The sequence below is a fragment of the Hyperolius riggenbachi genome, chromosome 7, assembly GCF_040937935.1.
Source record: "Hyperolius riggenbachi isolate aHypRig1 chromosome 7, aHypRig1.pri, whole genome shotgun sequence".
NCBI lineage: Eukaryota > Metazoa > Chordata > Amphibia > Anura > Hyperoliidae > Hyperolius > Hyperolius riggenbachi.
The window spans coordinates 155,758,340-155,780,719 of NC_090652.1; the positions used below are offsets into that span (position 1 = coordinate 155,758,340).

Genomic DNA, 22,380 nt, shown 5'->3' on the forward strand with positions numbered 1-22,380 from the left:
TCCAGATTTTCCCCCTGGACTTTGGGCATGTATCCCACTCCGCCATGCCCCCTTCCAGGTGTTAGACCCCTTGAAACATCTTTTCCATCACTTTTGTGGTCAGCATAATTTTTTCTATTTTTCAAAGTTCGCATCCCCATTGAAGTCTATTGCGGTTTGCGAACTTTTCCGCGAACCGAAAATCGGAGGTTTGCGACATCTCTAATCTTGAATATTGGACAATGTGTATTTGAAACAACTTATTTCTTTGGATAAAGTCAAAGCAGGTTACTTCCAGGACAGCTGATCAAAACTGAAGACAAATAGACATTTGATTTCAGAATGCTGACACCTGTAGTTTGCCTTTGTGAAAATAACATCTTGCGCCAACATTACGACTTTCATGTGATTGTGTACTATATACACCAAATTGTGCATACTGTATTGCTCTATTAAATCATAAAATATGTTTTCTGTTCTGTATTTAGCCATTGTTTATGGTCCCAGCAGGGCTTTCATAACATTTTCAATGACTCTCAGTACTGATCATAAGCTAAGCACCTTTACATTGCTAGTAAAGAGATAAGGTTGACTAGTGTGCAATTTTACTTCAGTAAGGCCATTGCATCAATATCATCATGTACTTTAATCAGCCCTAAAAGTTAAACATTTTCCTGCCACTAAGAGCTCATTTCTATTTTATTTTAGCTCAAATACCTTTTGGATTCTTTACAGCTACTATACTTGGTATTGTCCATTATTTTAGGTCATGGGCCGGAACATTGGAATATGCTTGTAGTTGAAGTGTCACAATAAATCGCAATAAAGGAGGTGACGTTGCTGCCTCCATCCGCTATATAAATGTAACATAAACCAAGATGCTTAACAGTGGGACTGAGAGCGGTGCAAGCATATCTATAAGTAAGTACTAGCAGATTCTGTAGATCTATGTAATGAAATGAAGAGACATTTATAAAATTCCATTTCTTTTTTTTTTTCTTTGTTTTTGCAGACATCTACAAATCTGTCTGAAATACAGTAGTGATGAAAACCATTTTAGTAGCCGCCTTACTCCTTGTTTCACTGACTAACATAAAATCTGAAGGTGAGATAATTAACACAAGCAATTCTTAAAAGGTAATGTTTGATTTTTTTCCCCCCACATTCCGAGGGGCCCCATGAAGGCTTCGAAGGGGGGCCTTATAGGCTGTTGCTATGCATCAGGCAGGAAGTCACATAATTACTTGCAGGAAGTCTCATAATAGATAGCCAGACTGTGTACATGAATAACATAACTTTATTAGGTATTCTGGATGCAATACGCAGACCAGAAAAACAAATATTATTTTAAAGCTGAGATATGTTGCTGCTTTTTACTTCACGGTTCTTTGCAACTTCTATGAATGTCTTTATGTACATAATTTATCATCCAGCCTAATGTTAGTTAAACTTTATCAAGTAATGTTTGTTTACATCAAGTGATGCACACACAGAGACCTTCCACAGTGGTGCTCAGCAGAGCTCGAATATTCGAGTAGCTCGAATATTCGAGCTCTTTTTCAGCTATTCGAGCTCGGTATTCGAGCTCCGAATAGCTGGAGCTATTCGAATGGGCTATCCGAGTACACTCGAATAGCCCATTCACTATTCGAGCTATTCGAGCAAACGGCGCTATTCGAGCTCGGTACCGAGCTCGAATAGCGTCATAGCCCAGATTGATGTCCTTAGAGCCAATCAGAGGGCTCCCAGGCCCTCTGACGGCAGCCAATCACAGAGGGGGACCCTGGCCAGCCCCTACCCTATAAATAGCGGCCGCCATGTTCCGTTTCTCCATGCTTGCCTGAGACTTGTACAGAGAGAGAGTTGCTCCTTTGTGCTTTGGCTTAGCAAGTGCTCTATTGTGGTCATTTACCTAGCGTTTTTGCTCACCTACACCTGCCATACACACCTATATTGTTGTTAGTTAGATAGACATTGTATTTTAGTTAGTAGCTTGTGTGTTACATTAGAGACAGGCAGCTGCTGCAAGCTTACAGGTTTAGGCCTCAGGGGGGCCTTGCCTCTGTGGGCAGCTGTCCTCTGTTTATTTCTCTCATCTATACCAGTATTTCTGCTGTCCTTTACTAATAGTATTGTAGTTATACTGTACTAGGAGTAGGACACTCACTGACTGTCACTGTTTATAGGCTACTAGCTAGCTCCTGCGTGTGTGCACTCACTCACTGTCTGTGTGTACACACACTCTATTTCCTTCTGATTACTGATAGATTATTGTTAGTTAGTTGTACTTACTTACTACTTACTCTTACTGTACCCGTAGGGACACTCACTGTCACTGTTCATATAGGCTACTAGCTCCTGCGTGTGCGCACTGCACTCACTGTCTGAGTGTACACACACAACACACACTCTATTTCCTTCTGATCGCTGATTGATTATCGTAATTAGTTAGTTTTACTTACTGTTACTACTTACTCTTACTGTACTAGGAGTCTAGGACACTCAGTCACTGTCCATAGGCTACTAGCTCCTGCGTGCGTGCACTCACTGTCTGAGTGTACACACACCCACACTCCATTTCCTTCTGATCGCTGAATGATTATCGTAATTAGTTAGTTGTACTTACTGTTACTACTTACTCTTACTGTACTAGGAGTCTAGGACACTCAGTCACTGTCCATAGGCTACTAGCTCCTGCGTGCGGTCACTCACTGTCTGAGTGTACACACACCACCCACACTCTATTTCCTTCTGATCGCTGATTGATTATTGTAATTAGTTAGTTCTACTTACTGTTACTACTTACTCTTACTGTACTAGGAGTCTAGGACACTCAGTCACTGTGTTCATAGGCTACTAGCTCCTGCGTGCGTGCACTCACTGTCTGAGTGTACACACACCACCCACACTCTATTTCCTTCTGATCGCTGATTGATTATTGTAATTAGTTAGTTCTACTTACTGTTACTACTTACTCTTACTGTACTAGGAGTCTAGGACACTCAGTCACTGTGTTCATAGGCTACTAGCTCCTGCGTGCGTGCACTCACTGTCTGAGTGTACACACACCCACACTCCATTTCCTTCTGATCGCTGATTGATTATTGTAATTAGTTAGTTCTACTTACTGTTACTACTTACTCTTACTGTACTAGGAGTCTAGGACACTCAGTCACTGTGTTCATAGGCTACTAGCTCCTGCGTGCGTGCACTCACTGTCTGAGTGTACACACACCCACACTCCATTTCCTTCTGATCGCTGATTGATTATTGTAATTAGTTAGTTCTACTTACTGTTACTACTTACTCTTACTGTACTAGGAGTCTAGGACACTCAGTCACTGTCCATAGGCTACTAGCTCCTGCGTGCGTGCACTCACTGTCTGAGTGTACACACACCCACACTCCATTTCCTTCTGATCGCTGATTGATTATCGTAATTAGTTAGTTGTACTTACTGTTACTACTTACTCTTACTGTACTAGGAGTCTAGGACACTCAGTCACTGTGTTCATAGGCTACTAGCTCCTGCGTGCGTGCACTCACTGTCTGAGTGTACACACACCACCCACACTCTATTTCCTTCTGATCGCTGATTGATTATTGTAATTAGTTAGTTCTACTTACTGTTACTACTTACTCTTACTGTACTAGGAGTCTAGGACACTCAGTCACTGTGTTCATAGGCTACTAGCTCCTGCGTGCGTGCACTCACTGTCTGAGTGTACACACACCACCCACACTCTATTTCCTTCTGATCGCTGATTGATTATTGTAATTAGTTAGTTCTACTTACTGTTACTACTTACTCTTACTGTACTAGGAGTCTAGGACACTCAGTCACTGTGTTCATAGGCTACTAGCTCCTGCGTGCGTGCACTCACTGTCTGAGTGTACACACACCACCCACACTCTATTTCCTTCTGATCGCTGATTGATTATTGTAATTAGTTAGTTCTACTTACTGTTACTACTTACTCTTACTGTACTAGGAGTCTAGGACACTCAGTCACTGTGTTCATAGGCTACTAGCTCCTGCGTGCGTGCACTCACTGTCTGAGTGTACACACACCCACACTCCATTTCCTTCTGATCGCTGATTGATTATTGTAATTAGTTAGTTCTACTTACTGTTACTACTTACTCTTACTGTACTAGGAGTCTAGGACACTCAGTCACTGTGTTCATAGGCTACTAGCTCCTGCGTGCGTGCACTCACTGTCTGAGTGTACACACACCCACACTCCATTTCCTTCTGATCGCTGATTGATTATTGTAATTAGTTAGTTCTACTTACTGTTACTACTTACTCTTACTGTACTAGGAGTCTAGGACACTCAGTCACTGTGTTCATAGGCTACTAGCTCCTGCATGCGTGCACTCACTGTCTGAGTGTACACACACCCACACTCCATTTCCTTCTGATCGCTGATTGATTATCGTAATTAGTTAGTTGTACTTACTGTTACTACTTACTCTTACTGTACTAGGAGTCTAGGACACTCAGTCACTGTGTTCATAGGCTACTAGCTCCTGCGTGCGTGCACTCACTGTCTGAGTGTACACACACCCACACTCCATTTCCTTCTGATCGCTGATTGATTATCGTAATTAGTTAGTTGTACTTACTGTTACTACTTACTCTTACTGTACTAGGAGTCTAGGACACTCAGTCACTGTCCATAGGCTACTAGCTCCTGCGTGCGTGCACTCACTGTCTGAGTGTACACACACTAAATTTACTTGTGATTACTACTGATTATTGTAACTGCTAGTTGTACTTCCTGACTGTTACTACTTACTTACTGTACTAGGGGACACTCACTCAGTCACCTCACCAACCAACCCACTCCATTAAAGTACCCCACTTTTCACCCGCCCTTTTACAAAACTTTTGTCTATACGCCCAAAACATTTAAGATGTCTGGAAGTGGCAGCCAGCGCGGTTTGGGCAAGGGGAAGGGCAGCAAGGGAATCAGGAGGAGAGGGAGCAGCATTGTGGCAAGCCGCGGCCGCGGGCGCGCCACCATGCACAGTTCCGCAGCAGCAGCAGCAGCGTCAGTGGCTAACATTCCTCCCATAGCCACTGGCCGTGGACGCCTTGGGCGCCGCCCAGCAGGAGCATCTGCAACTCACGCTGCAGAGACACAGCAGCAGCAGCGTGTAGCACCTGCTCCCATTTTCCTCCAGCCGGGTCGGAAACGTCCCATTGAGGAAAAGGATGCAGACACTGTGGTGCAACTCATGACGGAGGATGAGCAGCCCGCCATCAGCTCTGCATCCGAGGCCTCCACCCTCACCACCACCACCACCCCTGTTCGCAGCAGCCGCCCAGCAGGGTCTGGGGAGGAGGCCAGTTCACCGTCACTCGCCGACCTGTCATTCAGCAGTCTTTTGACCCCAGGCATCATGAGTAAATTGTCTGCTGTTGTTGGCGATCTTGAGGAGGAGATGCTGATGGGCACTTTGGGGGATGAGGGATTGGACAGCAAGACTGTGGCGACAGTCAAGCAGCCCATCCATGCATCAGGAGAGGAGTTTGGGGGGTCCTCATCCCAGCAGGACATGTTTCAGGAGGGGGAGGATGATGATGACCCGGTGACAGACAGAGACTGGGTGCCACCACCTCCAGGGGATGTCGTCCTCAGCAGCTCTGAGGAGGAGGAGGAGGATGCGCTTGTGGGCCTTGCAAGGAGGCGCATCATTGCAAGCATTGGCAGCGTCCCACAGCCTGCTGGTGTCTCAGGCTCAGCAGCAGCAGCAGCAGCAGCCAGTACCACCCCCAGCCGCACCCAAGCCCCCCCCCCAACCACCACAGGGAGACAGGCAGCAGCGCTTCCATGCCGTAGGGGGAAGTTTCTGTCACCAATCTGGCGGTTTTTCACCATGCCCACTGTGTACAGCAAGTACGCCACTTGCAACCACTGTCAGCGGAAGTTGAGCAGAGGTGCAGACCCCTTAAAGTTCAGCACCAGCTCGCTCATCAACCACCTTGCGGCTAAACATTTCCACCAGCATGAGGAGTTCCAGAGGCTGAAGGCATCTGCTGCTGGCAGTGGCACCACACCCATCACTGCACAGCCTTCAGCAGCAGCAGCAGCAACAGCAGCCACCCGCCCTCCTGCTCCTCCAGCAGCACCAGCAGGAGTGCGGAAACGCACTGCTCCTCCCCCCTCTGCAACTCCTGCCGCCGACACTGAGGCCTGTTCTGGCAGCCAGTCCTCAGTGGCCTCCTCTGCTGTGTCTGCTGATTCCCGTGTCAGCAAAAGGCCACGCCAGAGCCTTTTGAGCGAGTCCTTCCAGGGGGTGGTTAGGGCTCTGCCTCCCAGCAGCCGTCGCGTGCGGCAGCTGAACGGCTTGCTGGCACGGGCCATGTGCTCCCAACTCCTGCCGTACACGCTCGTGCAGGAGGGGAGCGACATTCGTGCGCTGCTTGCTTGCACAGCCCCAGACTGGCAGCTCCCCAGCAGACACTTCTTTGCCCGCAAGGCCATTCCTGCACTGCACCGCTTTGTGATGGCCAATGTGGAGCGAGGGCTGGAGCACGCGGTTGGTGAAAGGGTCCACGTCACCATGGACTCCTGGAGCAGCCGCTTCGGGACAGGCCGCTACCTGTCCTTCACTGTCCACTGGGTCAGCTTGGTGGAAGGGGGTGAGGATGGGAGAGCAGCAGCGGGCACAGCAGCAGCAGCAACACAGTGGGTGGTGCCACCCCGCAGGCTCAGGGGAACTGCAGCAGGTTCCTCCGATCCTCTGCCATCCTCCGGCACACCTGGCCAAACCCCCCGCCTCAGCAGCAGCGTGAAGGCCCGCCACTGCCAAGCGCTGCTGCACTTGGTCAGCCTTGGGAAGACCAAGCTGACGGCAACCCATGTGTTGGCCAAACTCCAGGAGCAGGAGAGGATTTGGCTGACCCCCAGAGGCCTCAGAGTCGGAGAGGTGGTGGCCGACAATGGGGCCAATCTGGTTGCCGCAATAGACAGGGGAAACCTGACCCACATCCCCTGTCTTGCCCACGTGCTGAACCTGGTGGTGCAGAAGTTCCTGCGCACCTACCAGGGGATGGGCGAACTGCTGGAAACGGCAAGGAATGTTGTGCGTCACTTCCGGCGCTCGGCTGCAGCCTGTGCGAGCCTGGAAGACGTGCAAAAGGAGCTGGATCTGCCACGCCATCGGCTGATCCTTGACGTTCCGACTCGCTGGAACTCCACCCTGGCGATGTTGGAGCGTCTGGTTGAACAGAGGCGCGCTGTCAAACAGTACCTTGCCCTGGCCACTGTTTCCGCAGCTCAGAGAAGGGACAAGACCAGCAACATCCCGTCCATCGTCCCCGATGATGACTGGAGGCACATGCAGCAGGTGTGCTTAGTGCTGGCTCCCTTCCTGCAGGCCACAAACATGGTGAGCAGGGACCATGCTATGGTCTGCGAGTGGGTGCCCCTGGTTTCTCTGCTGAACAGGGCCCTCGATGCTTTGCTGGAACAGGGAGCGGCAGCCTTGGACCAGCAGGAGCGGCAACCAGCTGCGCAGTCCACCTCTGAGGGGGAGGAGGAGGAGGACTTGGTGGAGGTCCCTGACCTGGCTGCTGATGAGGGGGATCAGCACAGCGCAGCTGAGTTGGTGCGGGGGTGGAGAGAGGATGAGGCGGCAGAGGAGGAGGATGAGGACAGCACTGACGTCGATGTGCCAGCAGACGTGGCCCGCCTCTTCCCAATGGCAGCGCACATGCTGACGTGCCTGCGCAGGGACCCCAGGGTGATCCAGATGAAGCAGAGGGAGGACATCTGGATCAGCATGATGTTGGACCCACGCCTCAAGGGGAAGTTGAGCCAGTTCCTGCCGCCTGCAGGAGGAGACCCAGCGCAACAAATAAGGAGCTTGCAGCAGGCCCTTGTTGAGCGCTTGGAGGAAGCCTTCCCCCAGCCTTCCACCCCCACTGTCCAGCAGCCAGCACAGAGGCAGCAGCAGGTGCCTGCATCCAGCAGCAGCAAGCGCCCCACAGACCTGCTGTCTCTCAGCCACGAGCTCTACAGGACTGTAGAGGCTCCGGCAGCAGTGACTAGAGAGGAGATGCATGCAGCAGCATCCTCCTCCGGTCACAGCCAGCGCCTGACCCGCATGGTGGCTGACTACATGGGGTCGTACAGCGGGCTTGACAGCGATGCCCCTGTTGATCCCATGGAGTATTGGGTCAAGCGCATGGAGATCTGGAGCGAGCTTGCGCAGTACGCCCTGGAAGTGCTGTCCTGCCCCCCTTCCAGCGTGCTGTCCGAGCGCTGCTTCAGTGCAGCTGGTGGCGTGGTCACCGAGAAACGCTCACGTCTGTCTCACAAGTCTGTGGACAGACTGACGTTTCTCAAGATGAACCAGGCGTGGGTGGAAGGCGAGTTCCTGGCCCCTGTTGTCGGCGAGAGGGGGACATGAACTGGCTGCCGGAACCATCGTTAATGTGCCTTACCACCCTTTACCACCTCCTGGCTCCTGCTCACTAAGCCAGCCTGGTTCACTTTGACTATTACGTCGCCTGCAGCCACACATTTTACACCTACAGTGGGCTGCTGTGTACTGCCCTTCTGCTGTCTGTCTGTGTTTCCCACTGCCAGGGTACACAGAATTACCTTCTTCTGCTGCCACTCTGCCACCAGCTATTACGTCAAACAATAGCTATATTGGTTGCAAAACCAAAAACCAAAAAACCATAAAAAAAAAAAAAGGTTTAATTTTTCTGAGGTGCCCGGGTTGAAAACTGTGTTGTCCCAGTTGTGTATTGGACACAATGTGGGCTGCACGACCGCTGTCTGGGACCTCCTGTTGTGTTTATTTACAGCCCTGGTATCACCGCTAGGTACCAGGGCTATTATGTCACGCTGCCTACCTGCTGCCACACTCACACTGCTCCTCCATACCTCCTCCTGCTGCTGCTGCTGTCTGTCTGTGTTTCCCACTGCCAGGGTACACAGATGATTTACCTTCTGCTGCCACTCTGCCACCAGCTATTACGTCAAACAATAGCTGCTCGCCTACTCCTCCATTCCTCCTCCTGCTGCTGCTGTCTGTCTGTGTTTCCCACTGCCAGGGTACACAGAATTACCTTCTGCTGCCACTCTGCCACCAGCTATTACGTCAAACAATAGCTATATTGGTTGCAAAACCAAAAACCAAAAAACCATAAAAAAAAAAAAAAGGTTTAATTTTTCTGAGGTGCCCGGGTTGAAAACTGTGTTGTCCCAGTTGTGTATTGGACACAATGTGGGCTGCACGACCGCTGTCTGGGACCTCCTGTTGTGTTTATTTACAGCCCTGGTATCACCGCTAGGTACCAGGGCTATTATGTCACGCTGCCTACCTGCTGCCACACTCACACTGCTCCTCCATACCTCCTCCTGCTGCTGCTGCTGTCTGTCTGTGTTTCCCACTGCCAGGGTACACAGATGATTTACCTTCTGCTGCCACTCTGCCACCAGCTATTACGTCAAACAATAGCTGCTCGCCTACTCCTCCATTCCTCCTCCTGCTGCTGCTGTCTGTCTGTGTTTCCCACTGCCAGGGTACACAGATGATTTACCTTCTGCTGCCACTCTGCCACCAGCTATTACGTCAAACAATAGCTGCTCGCCTACTCCTCCATTCCTCCTCCTGCTGCTGCTGTCTGTCTGTGTTTCCCACTGCCAGGGTACACAGAATTACCTTCTGCTGCCACTCTGCCACCAGCTATTACGTCAAACAATAGCTATATTGGTTGCAAAACCAAAACCAAACAAACCATTAAAAAAAAAAAAAAGGTTTAATTTTTCTGAGGTGCCCGGGTTGAAAACTGTGTTGTCCCAGTTGTGTATTGGACACAATGTGGGCTGCACGACCGCTGTCTGGGACCTCCTGTTGTGTTTATTTACAGCCCTGGTATCACCGCTAGGTACCAGGGCTATTATGTCACGGCGAGCTGCCTGCCTCATTGACTGCCTGCTGCCACACACTCATCCTCCTCCTCCTGCTGCTGAATTTACCTCCTGCTGTCTTTGTGTTTCCACTGCCAGGGAGCACATACAATGGCGCTTCCAACATGCATGCGCCCACCAGCTATTTGTTACGCTCAAAAATAGCTGCATTTCTTTAAAAAAAAAATTGAAAAGAGAAATACGTGAAGAAGAAGAAGACGATATTGAAAAGGAAGGAGAAGATGAAGATGAAGAAGAAGAAGAAGATGAAGAAGAAGATGATGAAGAAGAAGATGAAAAAGAAGAAGAAGATGAAGAAGATGAAGAAGAAGAAGATGAAGAAGAAGAAGAAGATGAAGAAGAAGAAGAAGAAGATGAAGAAGATGATGAAGAAGATGAAGAAGATGAAGAAGAAGAAGAAGAAGAAGAAGAAGATGAAGAAGAAGAAGAAGAAGAAGAAGAAGAAGAAGAAGAAGAAGAAGAAGAAGAAGAAGAAGAAGAAGAAGAAGAAGAAGAAGAAGAAGAAGAAGAAGAAGAAGAAGAAGAAGAAGAAGATATAGAAGAAGAAGATCGAGAAGAAGAAGAAGAAAGATAAAGAAGAAGAAGAACAAGTATATACAGTAACACTACTGAACAAAATTAAGGACACAACTTCTCTTTCCACATTTTTTTTTAAAGGAACATCCCCACATAATCACTTGCTGTTGTTACTTGGAAAAAAAGAGGTTTCTTGCATCATTCACCCTCAAAACAAGTGTTGGAAGCTATTTAAGGCCAATTCGAATAGTCAGCTCGAATAGTTAGCTCGAATACCGACTCGAATAGTGAGCTCGAAGTCCGAGGTCGAATCGAATAGTAAAAATTATTCGACTCGAATATTCGACTGACCTCGAATAATTTACTATTCGAATTCGACCAAACTCGAATTTTAAAAAGGGGTATTTGAGCATCACTAACCTTCCATATTTCTTGGTAAGTGGGCTGATGGTTCTTCTTTCATCCTTGTGCAAATCCCCTGGCTTTATTCCCAGATCAAACCTGTAGCACTCACCTAGAGCCTCGAGTGGGGAGTGGGCCCTGTGTGGTAGACAGCTCCAGTACTGCCTATGCTGATGGCAGGGCCTCACTTGTGTTGGGGTGCAGAGTTTGCAAACAAAAAGTGGCGGCAGTGGAGTCTGCTGGTTAAACCCTCACAGCTTAAAGAGGCTGTGCCATGGGACTTTACAGCAGGCTCAGAGTAAAGGTGGCCACTAACGGTCCAATCTCTAGTGAAAAATCATTTGATCGATCAGAAATTCTTTTCAGATTGGTTGAAAATAATCTCAGTTGATGGGCACAATCAATTATGAACGATTATAAAAAACTAGCTGATCCGCGGCGTAGCATACGCCGCATAAGAGGGTAGAGGCCAGGAAGGGGGTATTGAGCACAGCGGTGGGGAGGGGGGCCGGACCCCCCTCAACTGGGTCCCCATGTGTGCTCCCCCTCCAGCTTAAGCTCAGCAGGAACCCCCCCCTCACCTGGGTCCCCCATGTGCGCTCCCCCTGCAGCTTAAGCTCAGCAGGACCCCCCTCCCTCACCTGGGTCCCCCATGTGCGCTCCCCCTCCAGCTTAAGCTCAGCAGGAACCCCCCCTCCCTGACCTGGGTCCCCCATGTGCACTCCCCCTCCTGCTTAAGCACAGTAGCAGCCACCACTATTAGTAAGAGGCAGCGGGCGGGGATGACTCACCTCTTCCACGTTCCAGCGTGCGTTCCACTGTCTTCACTTCCTGCAATGCTGCCCACTGTATTGGTGTAATTTGCCTTTTTAAAGCAGAAGGAAATCTGCAATAATTCAGCTATAAGTGAACATTTGTGGTTACCCACAATGCACTGCTACTAAATATGCCAATTATTCCATTTCACCCTTAGTAACCCAAGCAAGCATCTAGAACAGGCATGGGCAAACTCGGCCAGCCAGCTGTTAAGGAACTACAAGTCCCACAATGCATTGCAGGAGTCTGACAGCCACAGTCATGACTCATAAAGGCAAATGCATTGGGGGACTTGTAATTCCATAACAGCTGGAGAGCCGAGTTTGCCCATGCCTGATCTAGAACCACTGATGTATAGCAAGCCTATAGCTTTAAATTTTACACAGCCATATCAAACCCACATGTGACAGCCTGTTTCAGACTTTTGGTCCTCATCTGTACATGGCATGGATTGATATAGCTGTATGAGATAGGGCTTGGACCAGTGCAACAGAGTAACCAAGCAGCTCAGGGCGACCCAAACCACTCAGAATGTATAGGGGGATAAAAGGGACCAAAAAGACAAATCTTGGTGTAATTTGGCTTCTTAAAACAGAAGAAAATCTGCAATAATTCAGCTATAAGTGAACATTTGTGGTTACCCACAATGCACCGCTTCTAAATATGCAAATTATTTCTTTTCACCCTTGGTAAGTCAAGCAAGCCTTTGGGCCTGATTCACAAAGCGGTGCAAACTGTTTAGCACGGGTGTGCTAAACAGTTAGCACGTGAAGTGCCGTTCGCGGACTTTTGCCACAAATCGCGGCATTTGCTTGCGCAAAAGTCCGCATATGGCACTTCACGTGCTAACTGTTTAGCACACCCATGCTAAACAGTTTGCACCGCTTTGTGAATCAGGCCCTATAGCTTTAAATTTGACACAGTCATATCAAACCCACATGTGACAGCCTATTTCAGACTATCAGTCCTCATCAGTAATTAGCAGGGATTGATATGGCTGTATGAGATAGGGCTTGGACCAGTACAACAGAGTAACCAAGCAGCTCAGGGTGACCCAAACTACTAAAAATGTATAGGAGGATAAAAGAGACCAAAAAGCCCTCCGACTAAAAAAGGCAAAGCTTGGTGTAATTTTTCTTCTTAAAACAGAAGCAAATCTGCAATAATTCAGCTATAAGTGAACATTTGTGGTTACCCACAATGCACTGATACTGAATATGCAAATTATCCCTCTTTGCCTTTGGTTTGATATGACACTACTTCTTCTTCTTGCTTGGACCAGCCCCTTCTTCTTGCTTGGACCAGCCCTGGGGGCAGGGCGCTACTTCTTCTTCTTGCTTGAAGGTTGAGGCACTTAGTCTATTACATATATAGATAGATAGTCATCCAATTGGATTTTTGTCAAACCAAAATTTGGATTTTCTTGATTGGTTGTGATAGATAGGAAGCAAAGGTCGGTTTGTTGATGGTGTAGTGAATGGTTTTTCTTCCGATCAGAATTAGTGATCGCTTGAACGATTTTTTGCTAGAAATTGAACCGTTAATGGCCACTTTTAGTGGCTACTTTTACTCTCAGCTGGGGACCGTGTGCTGCTGCCACTGTTTCAGCCCCAGACTCTCCATGGGACACATATAGCAGTACTGTTTGTACTGCCCTCAATGCAGGCCTTTGCCTCATTTATGAAATGGCAATATGCAAAAGAGCTGTTTCTGATGCAGGGAGAGACTCATTTACTCATAGGTCCCTGCCTTATCTCTAGGCCTCAAGCGGAACAGTGACAGCTATTACTTGGTAGGCAGCACAGCACCTCAGTGAGCAAGGAGGTGCAAGTGCCACTACCCAGTAACTACCTAAAAGTGATCTGTTCCTGGCAGCAACAGCATTTGTCACCTCTAAAACAGTTACCCAAGTTCAAACAGTGTCATTTCTATGGGCAGCAACAAATGCAGTTACTCAATCAACCAGGACATCTTGATCTTTTTTAAGCCTTATTTATCAGCCAGGTGGTCATTTTTAACCTGTTGTAATTTTGTACCATGTTAAATAAAAGTGGTCCTGAATCGAGTGAAGGAATCCATTCAACTTTTTTGATGATGGGATAATATTAAGTACTAAAATGTGTTTATTTTCTTTCTAGTTCTCTTGGACAGTGGAGTGGTTGACATTCAAACTGTATCTCTCTGTGATGCGACAGGTATCGTACATTTTTATAGATAAGCAAATAAGCTTATAGTGAGAACAGAGTAAACACTTCAAATATGTATTATCTATAATACTGGGAAAGGACCTCACAGAGTCTTCTCTCTAGCCGCATGTCTACAGACTCATTGTACTGTACGCTTTCACTAATCCCATTTACAATGACACAGCTTTGGATTTACCGGTACAATCTCAGTTACAATTGATAGAAACCAATGTTTGTACCCACTTTACTTATTGTTCAAAATACACAGTATTATATACAAAATGACATGCATACCAGCATAAATTTATATGCAAAAGTATTTGTATTAAATATAAGCTTAATGAACAAAACAGTATATTTTTCCCTCTCTAATCCACGTGCGGGGGGTATGAGACATCAGTTGTATCAAGCTTTTCATAAAAGGAGTTAAGGGGGTAGCCTCCTAAGTGTGGTAGCTCACAAATCATTATCTTGATAATTTTGAGGGCTCGTTTCCACTACCGCGAATCCGCATGCGTCCAACGCATGCGGATTCGCACATGTAATGCAAATGGATTGGGCCTTTTTCCACTGTAGCGTTGTTGAGGTGCGTTTTTCTCAGCGGTGAAAAAACGCACAAAAGAGCCGCAGAATTCGCCTGCGAGTGGAATGCATGCGAATCGCATGCAATGTATTTAATAGGGAAATCGCATGCGGATTCCTCATGCGTTTTTGCCGCGAATTCGCATAGGTACGAATGTAAATTCACACAGGCAGTGACATGGTTAAAATCGCATATACCCTCACCTATGCGAATTCGCGGCAAAAAATGCATGGGGAATCGCATCCGCATGCGATTTCATCAGCTGTGGAATCCAGGCGAATCTGCACCACAATAGTGGAAACGAGCCCTTAAAGAGACACTGAAGCAAAAAAAAATTATGATATAATTAATTGGTTGTGTAATACGGATAATTACTAGAATTTTAATAGCAAAGAAAATATTCTAATATTTGTATTTTCAGTTATATAGTTTTTTTTATATCCTTGCATCATTCTCTAATATTTGCAGTTTAGACACTACTCAGCATTCTAAATGGGTTCAAAAGTTCACTAGCCTGCTCTTCCCTGCAGAGGAAAAAAATATACATTGTCTTTTAACCAGCTGGGCGGTATGGACGAGCTCAGCTCGTCCATCACCGCCGGAGGCTGCCGCTCAGGCCCTGCTGGGCCGATTTTCATGAAATAAAGAGCAGCACACGCAGCCGGCACTTTGCCAGCCGCGTGTGCTGCCCGATCGCCCGAAAGAGGGTCCCCCCAGCCGCCTGAGCCCAGCGTAGCCGGAACAAAAAGTTCCGGCCAGCGCTAAGGGCTGGATCGGAGGCGGCAGACGTCAGGACGTCGGCTGACGTCCATGACGTCACTCCGCTCGTCGCTATGGCGACGATCTAAGCAAAACAAGGAAGGCCGCTCATTGCGGCCTTCCTTGTTTATTCTGGGCGCCGGAGGCGATCGGAAGAACGCCTCCGGAGCGCCCTCTAGTGGGCTTTCATGCAGCCAACTTTCAGTTGGCTGCATGAAATAGTTTTTTTTTTTTATTTAAAAAAAACCCTCCCGCAGCCACCCTGGCGATTTAATCAGAACTCCAGGGTGGTTAAAGCTTATTATCTCAAGTGTCTGTCAGAATTCTCTGCAACTTTGAAAGTCTTGGAGTTCAATGGCTAATTTGCATAGATAACAACTGGAGTTTCCTTTACTAGAAACAATATTAGACTTGTGTCTCTGCTACTAATGCTTTTTTTCTAAGCTGTACTACACATACAAATCATTTATTCAATCAGGGGTCAGCAGCACTCAGGACCTAATGTATGGGTGTGCAGACAAACAGCGGAGGTGCCCACCTCCACAGAGTAACAGCAATAGACACAGTGGTTTGCAGCACACCAGCTCTTTTATTCAGAGCAAAGAAATGGGTTTACAAGCAGCAAGCTTTCGGACACTCCCTGTCCTTTGTCAAGCCAACATACAAATGAAACAGCAATGCATATAAGCACATAGCAGCAGGAAATTACATCACATGAAATCTCATTAAGCTTAATTTGCTCAGGCAATTAACCCTATAATCACAAAACAAAATAAAACAAAACATATTCACGTCATCCTGCAGCTTTCCCTTGCATGTGGTATAGTCCATGCCCTTCTTTCCCTTTCATGACTGTAGAATGCAAAGAAGTCCATATATAACCTGCAAAAAAATGTAAAGAAAGAGGTGTAAGTCAAAATCATGATTCAAACCCTGTGGGCTTAACGTATCCAATTCATTAATCCAAAATACTTTCTTCCTTTTTAAAGCAAGTGAGCGGTCACCACCCCTATGTAACCTGGGTACATGATCTATAACCATAAATTTGAGGTCATCACAAAAGTGTCCCCTTTCTCTACACTGTCGGGGGATAGGTAAATCCGAGGTGCCAGATCTCACAGTGGATCTATGTTGTGAGATCCTCCGTTTAACAGGTTGGGTAGTTTCACCCACATACAGGAGACCGCAGGGGCAACGAATAATATAAATGGCAAAATTCGTTACGCATGTCAAAAAATAACGAATTTTATAGTCCTTTGTTCCTGCGGAATTTCTGAATGTGGTTCCCCTAAGTATGTTAACACATTCTGAACAAGACAAGCAGGGGAAACATCCCACATGTCTAGGAATCGGGGCCATATGGACCGTACCTGAAGATTGGATATCCGCCCTCACTATCTTATTACCAATAGTGGGATTCCTACAGAATGCCTGTAAAGGCGGAGTAAGAAATTCCTCAACATGAGGGTATGCATTGGTCAGCAAATGCCAATGTTTTTTAAGAATAGCATGGACTCTGTCTGAAAGGGAATGGTACTGGCATACAAACGGTAAACGTTTCGTGTTGGACCTTAACCTCGGATCTATCCCTGCATTTATTAATGAAGTCAGTCGGATAACCCCGCTCAGAAAATTTACGACACATTTCCTGTTCCCTCTTCTCAGCCAGATCGGCAGGGCCAACAATACGCTCGACCCTGTCCAGCTGGCTGCGAACAATGGAACTAAAAACTCTGGGATGGTGATAACTGTCAAACCTCAAAAGTTGATTACGATCGGTGGGTTTTTTGTAAAGATCAGACCAAAAACCATTGTTCTCAAAATGGATGGTGATGTCCAAGAAGGAGACAAATGGATGGTGGTGTCCAAGAAGGAGACCTGGATGTGATGATGCTCAAAATTGAAAGTGATTGATTCACGAATGCCGTTGAGGTACTCATTGAAAGCCATGAGGGAACCAATGTCGCCCCACCATATCGCAAATATATCATCAATGTAGCGCCACCACGCCACACAGTGGGTGGTGAACGCCACATTGGAGAAAATGGAGTTGACCTCCAGTTGATTCATAAATGCAACTGCGAAAGACGGAGCGACATTGGACCCCATGGCTGTACCCTTCCGCTGTAAGAAAAAGGAGTTCTGAAAACGAAAATAATTGTTCTCAAGAACAAAGTGAAAAAGGTTCTCAAAAAATTGTAATTGTTGGTCATCATAAATATCACTTTCACGTATGAGATTCATGGCAGTTTGAATACCCTCCTCCTGTGGTATTGATGTATACAGGCTAGAAACATCCCATGTAACTAAAATGATGTCATTAGGCTCCCCTACATTAAGGGACGACAGTTTCTCCAAGAAGTCCCCTGTATCTCTTATATAGGCCGCCGTTTTCTTAATCAATGGATTAAATACCCTATCAAGCAGGGTTGCCACTGGCACAAAAATGGACCCTGTACCCGCCACAATAGGCCTACCCGGGGGGCTCAATAGGTTTTTGTGAACCTTTGGGAGAGTATAGAGGACGGGAGTGTGTGGATGTGACACAGACAAATAATTGTACAGATCCTTAGCAATAACATCTCTCTTTAAAGCGTCATCCAAGATGACCTTAATCTTTTTCTGTAATGCAAACAACGGATCAAGCGACAATTTCTTATACACTCCCTCATCAGAGAGTTGTTGTAGAATCTCATTTATGTAATAGTCACTGTCCAATACCACCGTGGCCCCTCCCTTATGGGCTGGTTTCACGGTGATATCCCTCCTCTGAGATAGTTCCATCAAGGCCTCCCGTTCCATAGGGCAAAGATTATGTGGAGTATGATCCACAGGATCAGTAGCAATAAAGCGTTTAATGTCACCATCAACATTGTTAATAAACATTTCAACCGCTGGATATATGGGCGGAGGAATAAATCTACTTTTGGTGTAAAGTCTATACCTCTCACTATTGTGATTAGGCATAGGCACGACAGTACTTGGAGGAAACTGCGGGCGGGCTGCATAATATGCCTTTAATCTCAATTATCTATAAAACCTGTATAAATCCTGCTTAAGTACATAGGTATTCATAGGTACAATTGGTTAGTGCATTTGGCTGTTAACCGAAAGGTTGGTGGTTCAAGCCCACCCAGGGATGGCTTTGTGTTTTGTGAAGGGAACTAATGTACCCTTCTTAAACTTGAAGATTGTATACACATGTAAGCAGACTGCAGAGTGGCGCAGCAGAAGTGTGCTGGGCCCATAACTCAGAGGTTGATGGATCAAAACCATCCTCTGCTAGGTATGATTTCATTTTTGTACCTCGCTTTATTGCATGGGCAAAATAGTTTCCATAGCTCTGTAAGAGAAAGTGTTATAAGGGCCCTGCCGTAACATAGATATTATGGTAGCTAAGACTACTCCTGGGCCTTTCTTGTGGTTGAAGAGATGAGTGAACTGTGACACCACACTTAAAAACAAAAATAAAACAGCAAACAGCAAACAGAGAAGCTTCCCCATATTGGAGTATTGGATTTTGTAAAGTCTTAAGCCAATGTGTTGACTCACCACACAGCCCTGCACCCGGCATGTGTCTCGTATGACTGTCTATAAGTAAGCATTAGGTTAGCAGGAATGGTTGCATGGCCACCTAGCTTTTCATCCTTCCCACCCTTGCCCTGGAATCTTCCAGACTTCAAAGTGCTGTCCTTTGCTGTGTGTGTGGTTGGTGGTATAGTGGTGAGCATAGCTGCCCTCCAAGCAGTTGACCTATGTTCGATTCCTGGCCAATGTATGTGAGCTTGCTTTTGACATACTACAAATCCCTGGAAGACCAGGGAGGGTGGATGTTTTTAGCTTCTAAAATGGTTAAGAAGCCTCCAAAAGACAATTTCCGGTTTTCAATCCGGATATCCGAATCCAGCCGGATATCCGAATTCAATTCGGATTTCAAAATTTCAAACTCGGATATCCGACCTAGATCGGATATCTGGGTATCTGGATCCGAATTAGTTCCAGATAGTGAAAAGTGGTATTCGATCACCACTGCACAGAAGCCTTAATCAAACCACATTTATGCTTTAAAGTAAACCTGTGAGTTTTTAAGGAAAAAAAAAGAAAACTTTCCTCGAGAGAGAAATGCTTTCCGACCCTCCAGAGGCTTCCCCTGTCCCCCTCCGCCAGACCATTCAAGCGATGAGACCCCTAAAGCATGCAAGCGCACAGCCACACTGCACCTGCCTAGTAGCATGGACCCATTCAGGCTTTGGTGGAAAAAACAAAGCCTAATTGGTTCCGTACTACTGCCTGAGCTGTAGACAAGGGCTTGTCGACAGCCTTTCGAAGGACGCAGCCCTGAACAGCCCAGTGTAGGAGGATGGGGAAAGTCTCTAGATTATCGAGAGGCTTCCCTCTATTGAGATGAGAACCCATTTAGGGCACTTTTTTTTCCTTACAGGTGCACTTTACGTTTTTTTAAAAAACTTTTTTTATTGTGGTTAGATTATCCCCAAAAAATCTTTTTTGTAAGTCATTAGAAAAATAAAGCCTACTGTTAATTGATGATTGCCATTGCCTTACCAAAATGATCAGATTGTGTTGCAAGTGTACTAATCTGAATTGTATCTCCTTTATTTACTCAGTTACTACTTTACAATCTGGTAATGTGTCCTACAGCAGACTTTTATATCAGTTAGATTCAGTGAGTGCAAATATGCATTAAAATGACATCAAAGTGTTTCATGTGAATTTTTTACTCTGCCAAACAACAAATGGGGAGCACCATCCACAAATAATTACTAAAGTTAAACTTTATATAAGTACCCTGAAGTGTGTAGAATGGCCAATGGAAGTCAATGTCAATCAAAAAGAAGCAGCTATGACCTCAAAAACCGCACCAAATCAGTACCATAATAGTAATGCAAAAATCCATCCTTTATTGAAATATAATACAAACAACTAAAAACAATTAAAACCAGGTGGGGAAATACCTATAACACCCCAAATATCGGAGACCCGGAGGGATAATGAAGTGCTAGTAGTGATACAGACACACCACTGGGGGTGTGAATCAAAAATCAAGGTGCATGATATAGACTGCTCTGCTCGATGTTTTAGAGGAAAAATATAATTTTGAGTTTAATCCCACTTTAAGTGAACACTATCATCAATTCCATATTCAAACTATGTAAGTTATTGGCAGAGAGAATATCTTTGTACCGTGTAAACAGAAATACGTTTGTAGCAAAATAAAATGGTAAAACTAAAAATTATACAAATAATACTTTTAAACAGCTAACTAAAAATGTGGTGATTGATGAAGAAGCAGAGTACGAGATAGAGCAGATCTTGGATTCTCGGGTGGTGCGTAACTCCATACAGTATCTAGTCCACTGGAGAGGGTATGGTGCAGAGGAGAGATCTTGGATACCACTTTCTCGCATGCATGCAGAAGAACTCAGGGAGAAGTTTCATAGATTGCACCCTGATAGACCAGGTGGTTTGTGTCCGGAGTCTTCTTCTAGAGGGGGGGTACTGTAACATCTGAAACTATGGCGGCTGCGGATACACAGGCTGTGCCCGCAGCCGCCTTTGTTCCCTGTTCGCAGGCCTTGTCCGTCCCGGCGGCGTCCAGCACGCCGGGAACGGCATTGTCTCTTGCTCATAGGGTCTCTGTATCACGCGGGTGCACGCGGAGACAGGACCTTTATGCTGGAAGAAGGCGCGTCAGCTGACCTGCCGGTCGGCTGACGTCAGGAGTGACTCGCGCCGCTCGGATTGGCTGATTGCTAGGGGGCGTGGCGCTGGGCTCTCCTCGGCTTCTTAAGCCTTCACAGATCATTGGCAACTTGTCTGCTGTTGCGAATACACTCGTGTTAGCGCTCAGACCTAGTGAGGTTCCTGTTGATGATAGATGTATATGCAGTGTTTGTGATATACATCTATCTATAGTTAGTTATTATTACATTGTACTCTGATAACCTGTGTATGATTCTGGCTACTCTCTGGCCTTGCTATTGCTGGAACGATTCTGTACCTCTGTCTTTCTGACTTAAGTTGCTGAATCTCTGCCTGATATTGACTACTCTCTCGCCTGCCGATTTTGTACTGTCTCTACCTGCCTGTTATCGAACCTTGCCTGTCTGACTACTCTACTCACCAGTGGGCCCTTGCCACTGGTGAGGTGCGCTAGCTATTAGAACCTACCAGCCCCTCTGGTGAGGTTCAGACTTACTTGCATAGCTCCAGTGACTGATAGTACCTTGCCAGCTCCTTTGGCAAGGTCTAGTTAAACTATTCAGTCATTTGTGCTGTTAGTATCTTGCCAGCTCCTCTGGCAAGGTCTAGTTAAACTATTCCGTCATTTGTGTTGCTATTACCTTACCAGCTCCTCTGGCAAGGTCTAGTTAAACTATTCAATCATTTGTGCTGCTAGTACCTTACCAGCTCCTCTGGCAAGGTCTAGTTAAACTATTCAGTCATTTGTGCTGCTAGTACCCAGCTCCTCTGGCAAGGTCTGGTTAAACTATTCAGTCATTTGTGCTGTTAGTACCTTACCAGCTCCTCTGGCAAGGTCTAGTTAAACTATTCACTCATTTGTGCTGTTAGTACCTTACCAGCTCCTCTGGTAAGGTTTAGCCAAACTTCGTTAATTCTTTCATTATTAGTACTTTGCCAGCTCCTCTGGTAAAGGTATTGTTATTTGTGTTGGTAAACCCTCCAGCTCCTCTGGAGAAGTCTATACTGTTGCACCAAACACCACACCTTACTCTTAGCTAGCTATACTAGTATTATTGGTGATACTGCAGATCACCACATAATCAGGTATAGCGTCTGTATTATTGGTGATTCTGCAGATCACAAATAATCAGACGTCTGAGTTGCAGCACCCAATAGTTACAGCAAGTACTAGCAAATACGATATAAAATGTATTAAATGCGTCAGGCAGGGAACACACTTGACTGTTTTCATGCACGTTTTCTGCACAGAAAAACTGAGAACTCATGTTAATCAATGTGCTAGTACACACTTACTGTGTTGTTCGCGCGCAGAAAAAAAAACTGACATTCTGCATCCTGATTCTGCACATTCTGGCAGTTTTCTGTATCAATTACATCAGCTGCTGTGAAAAAACGCGTGCGTTTTCCTGCATGGAAACACACTTAGTGTGCAGAAAAAGTATGCAGAAAAACGCGCGCA

The 22,380-nt window shown here is 46.3% G+C and overlaps 1 protein-coding gene across 1 annotated transcript in view; it reads left to right on the forward strand.

Annotated features, from left to right (window-relative positions):
* The first annotated feature begins 819 nt into the window (after positions 1-819).
* The window catches only part of LOC137525697 (uromodulin-like), a 61,819-nt gene continuing 40,258 nt past the window's right edge, over positions 820-22,380 (forward strand). Inside the window, exons 1-3 of the mRNA XM_068246859.1 lie at positions 820-900; positions 992-1,084; positions 13,808-13,864. Coding sequence (XP_068102960.1) covers positions 1,024-1,084; positions 13,808-13,864 — 118 coding nt within the window. The 5' untranslated portion in view covers positions 820-900; positions 992-1,023. The remainder of the gene's footprint in view (positions 901-991; positions 1,085-13,807; positions 13,865-22,380) is intronic.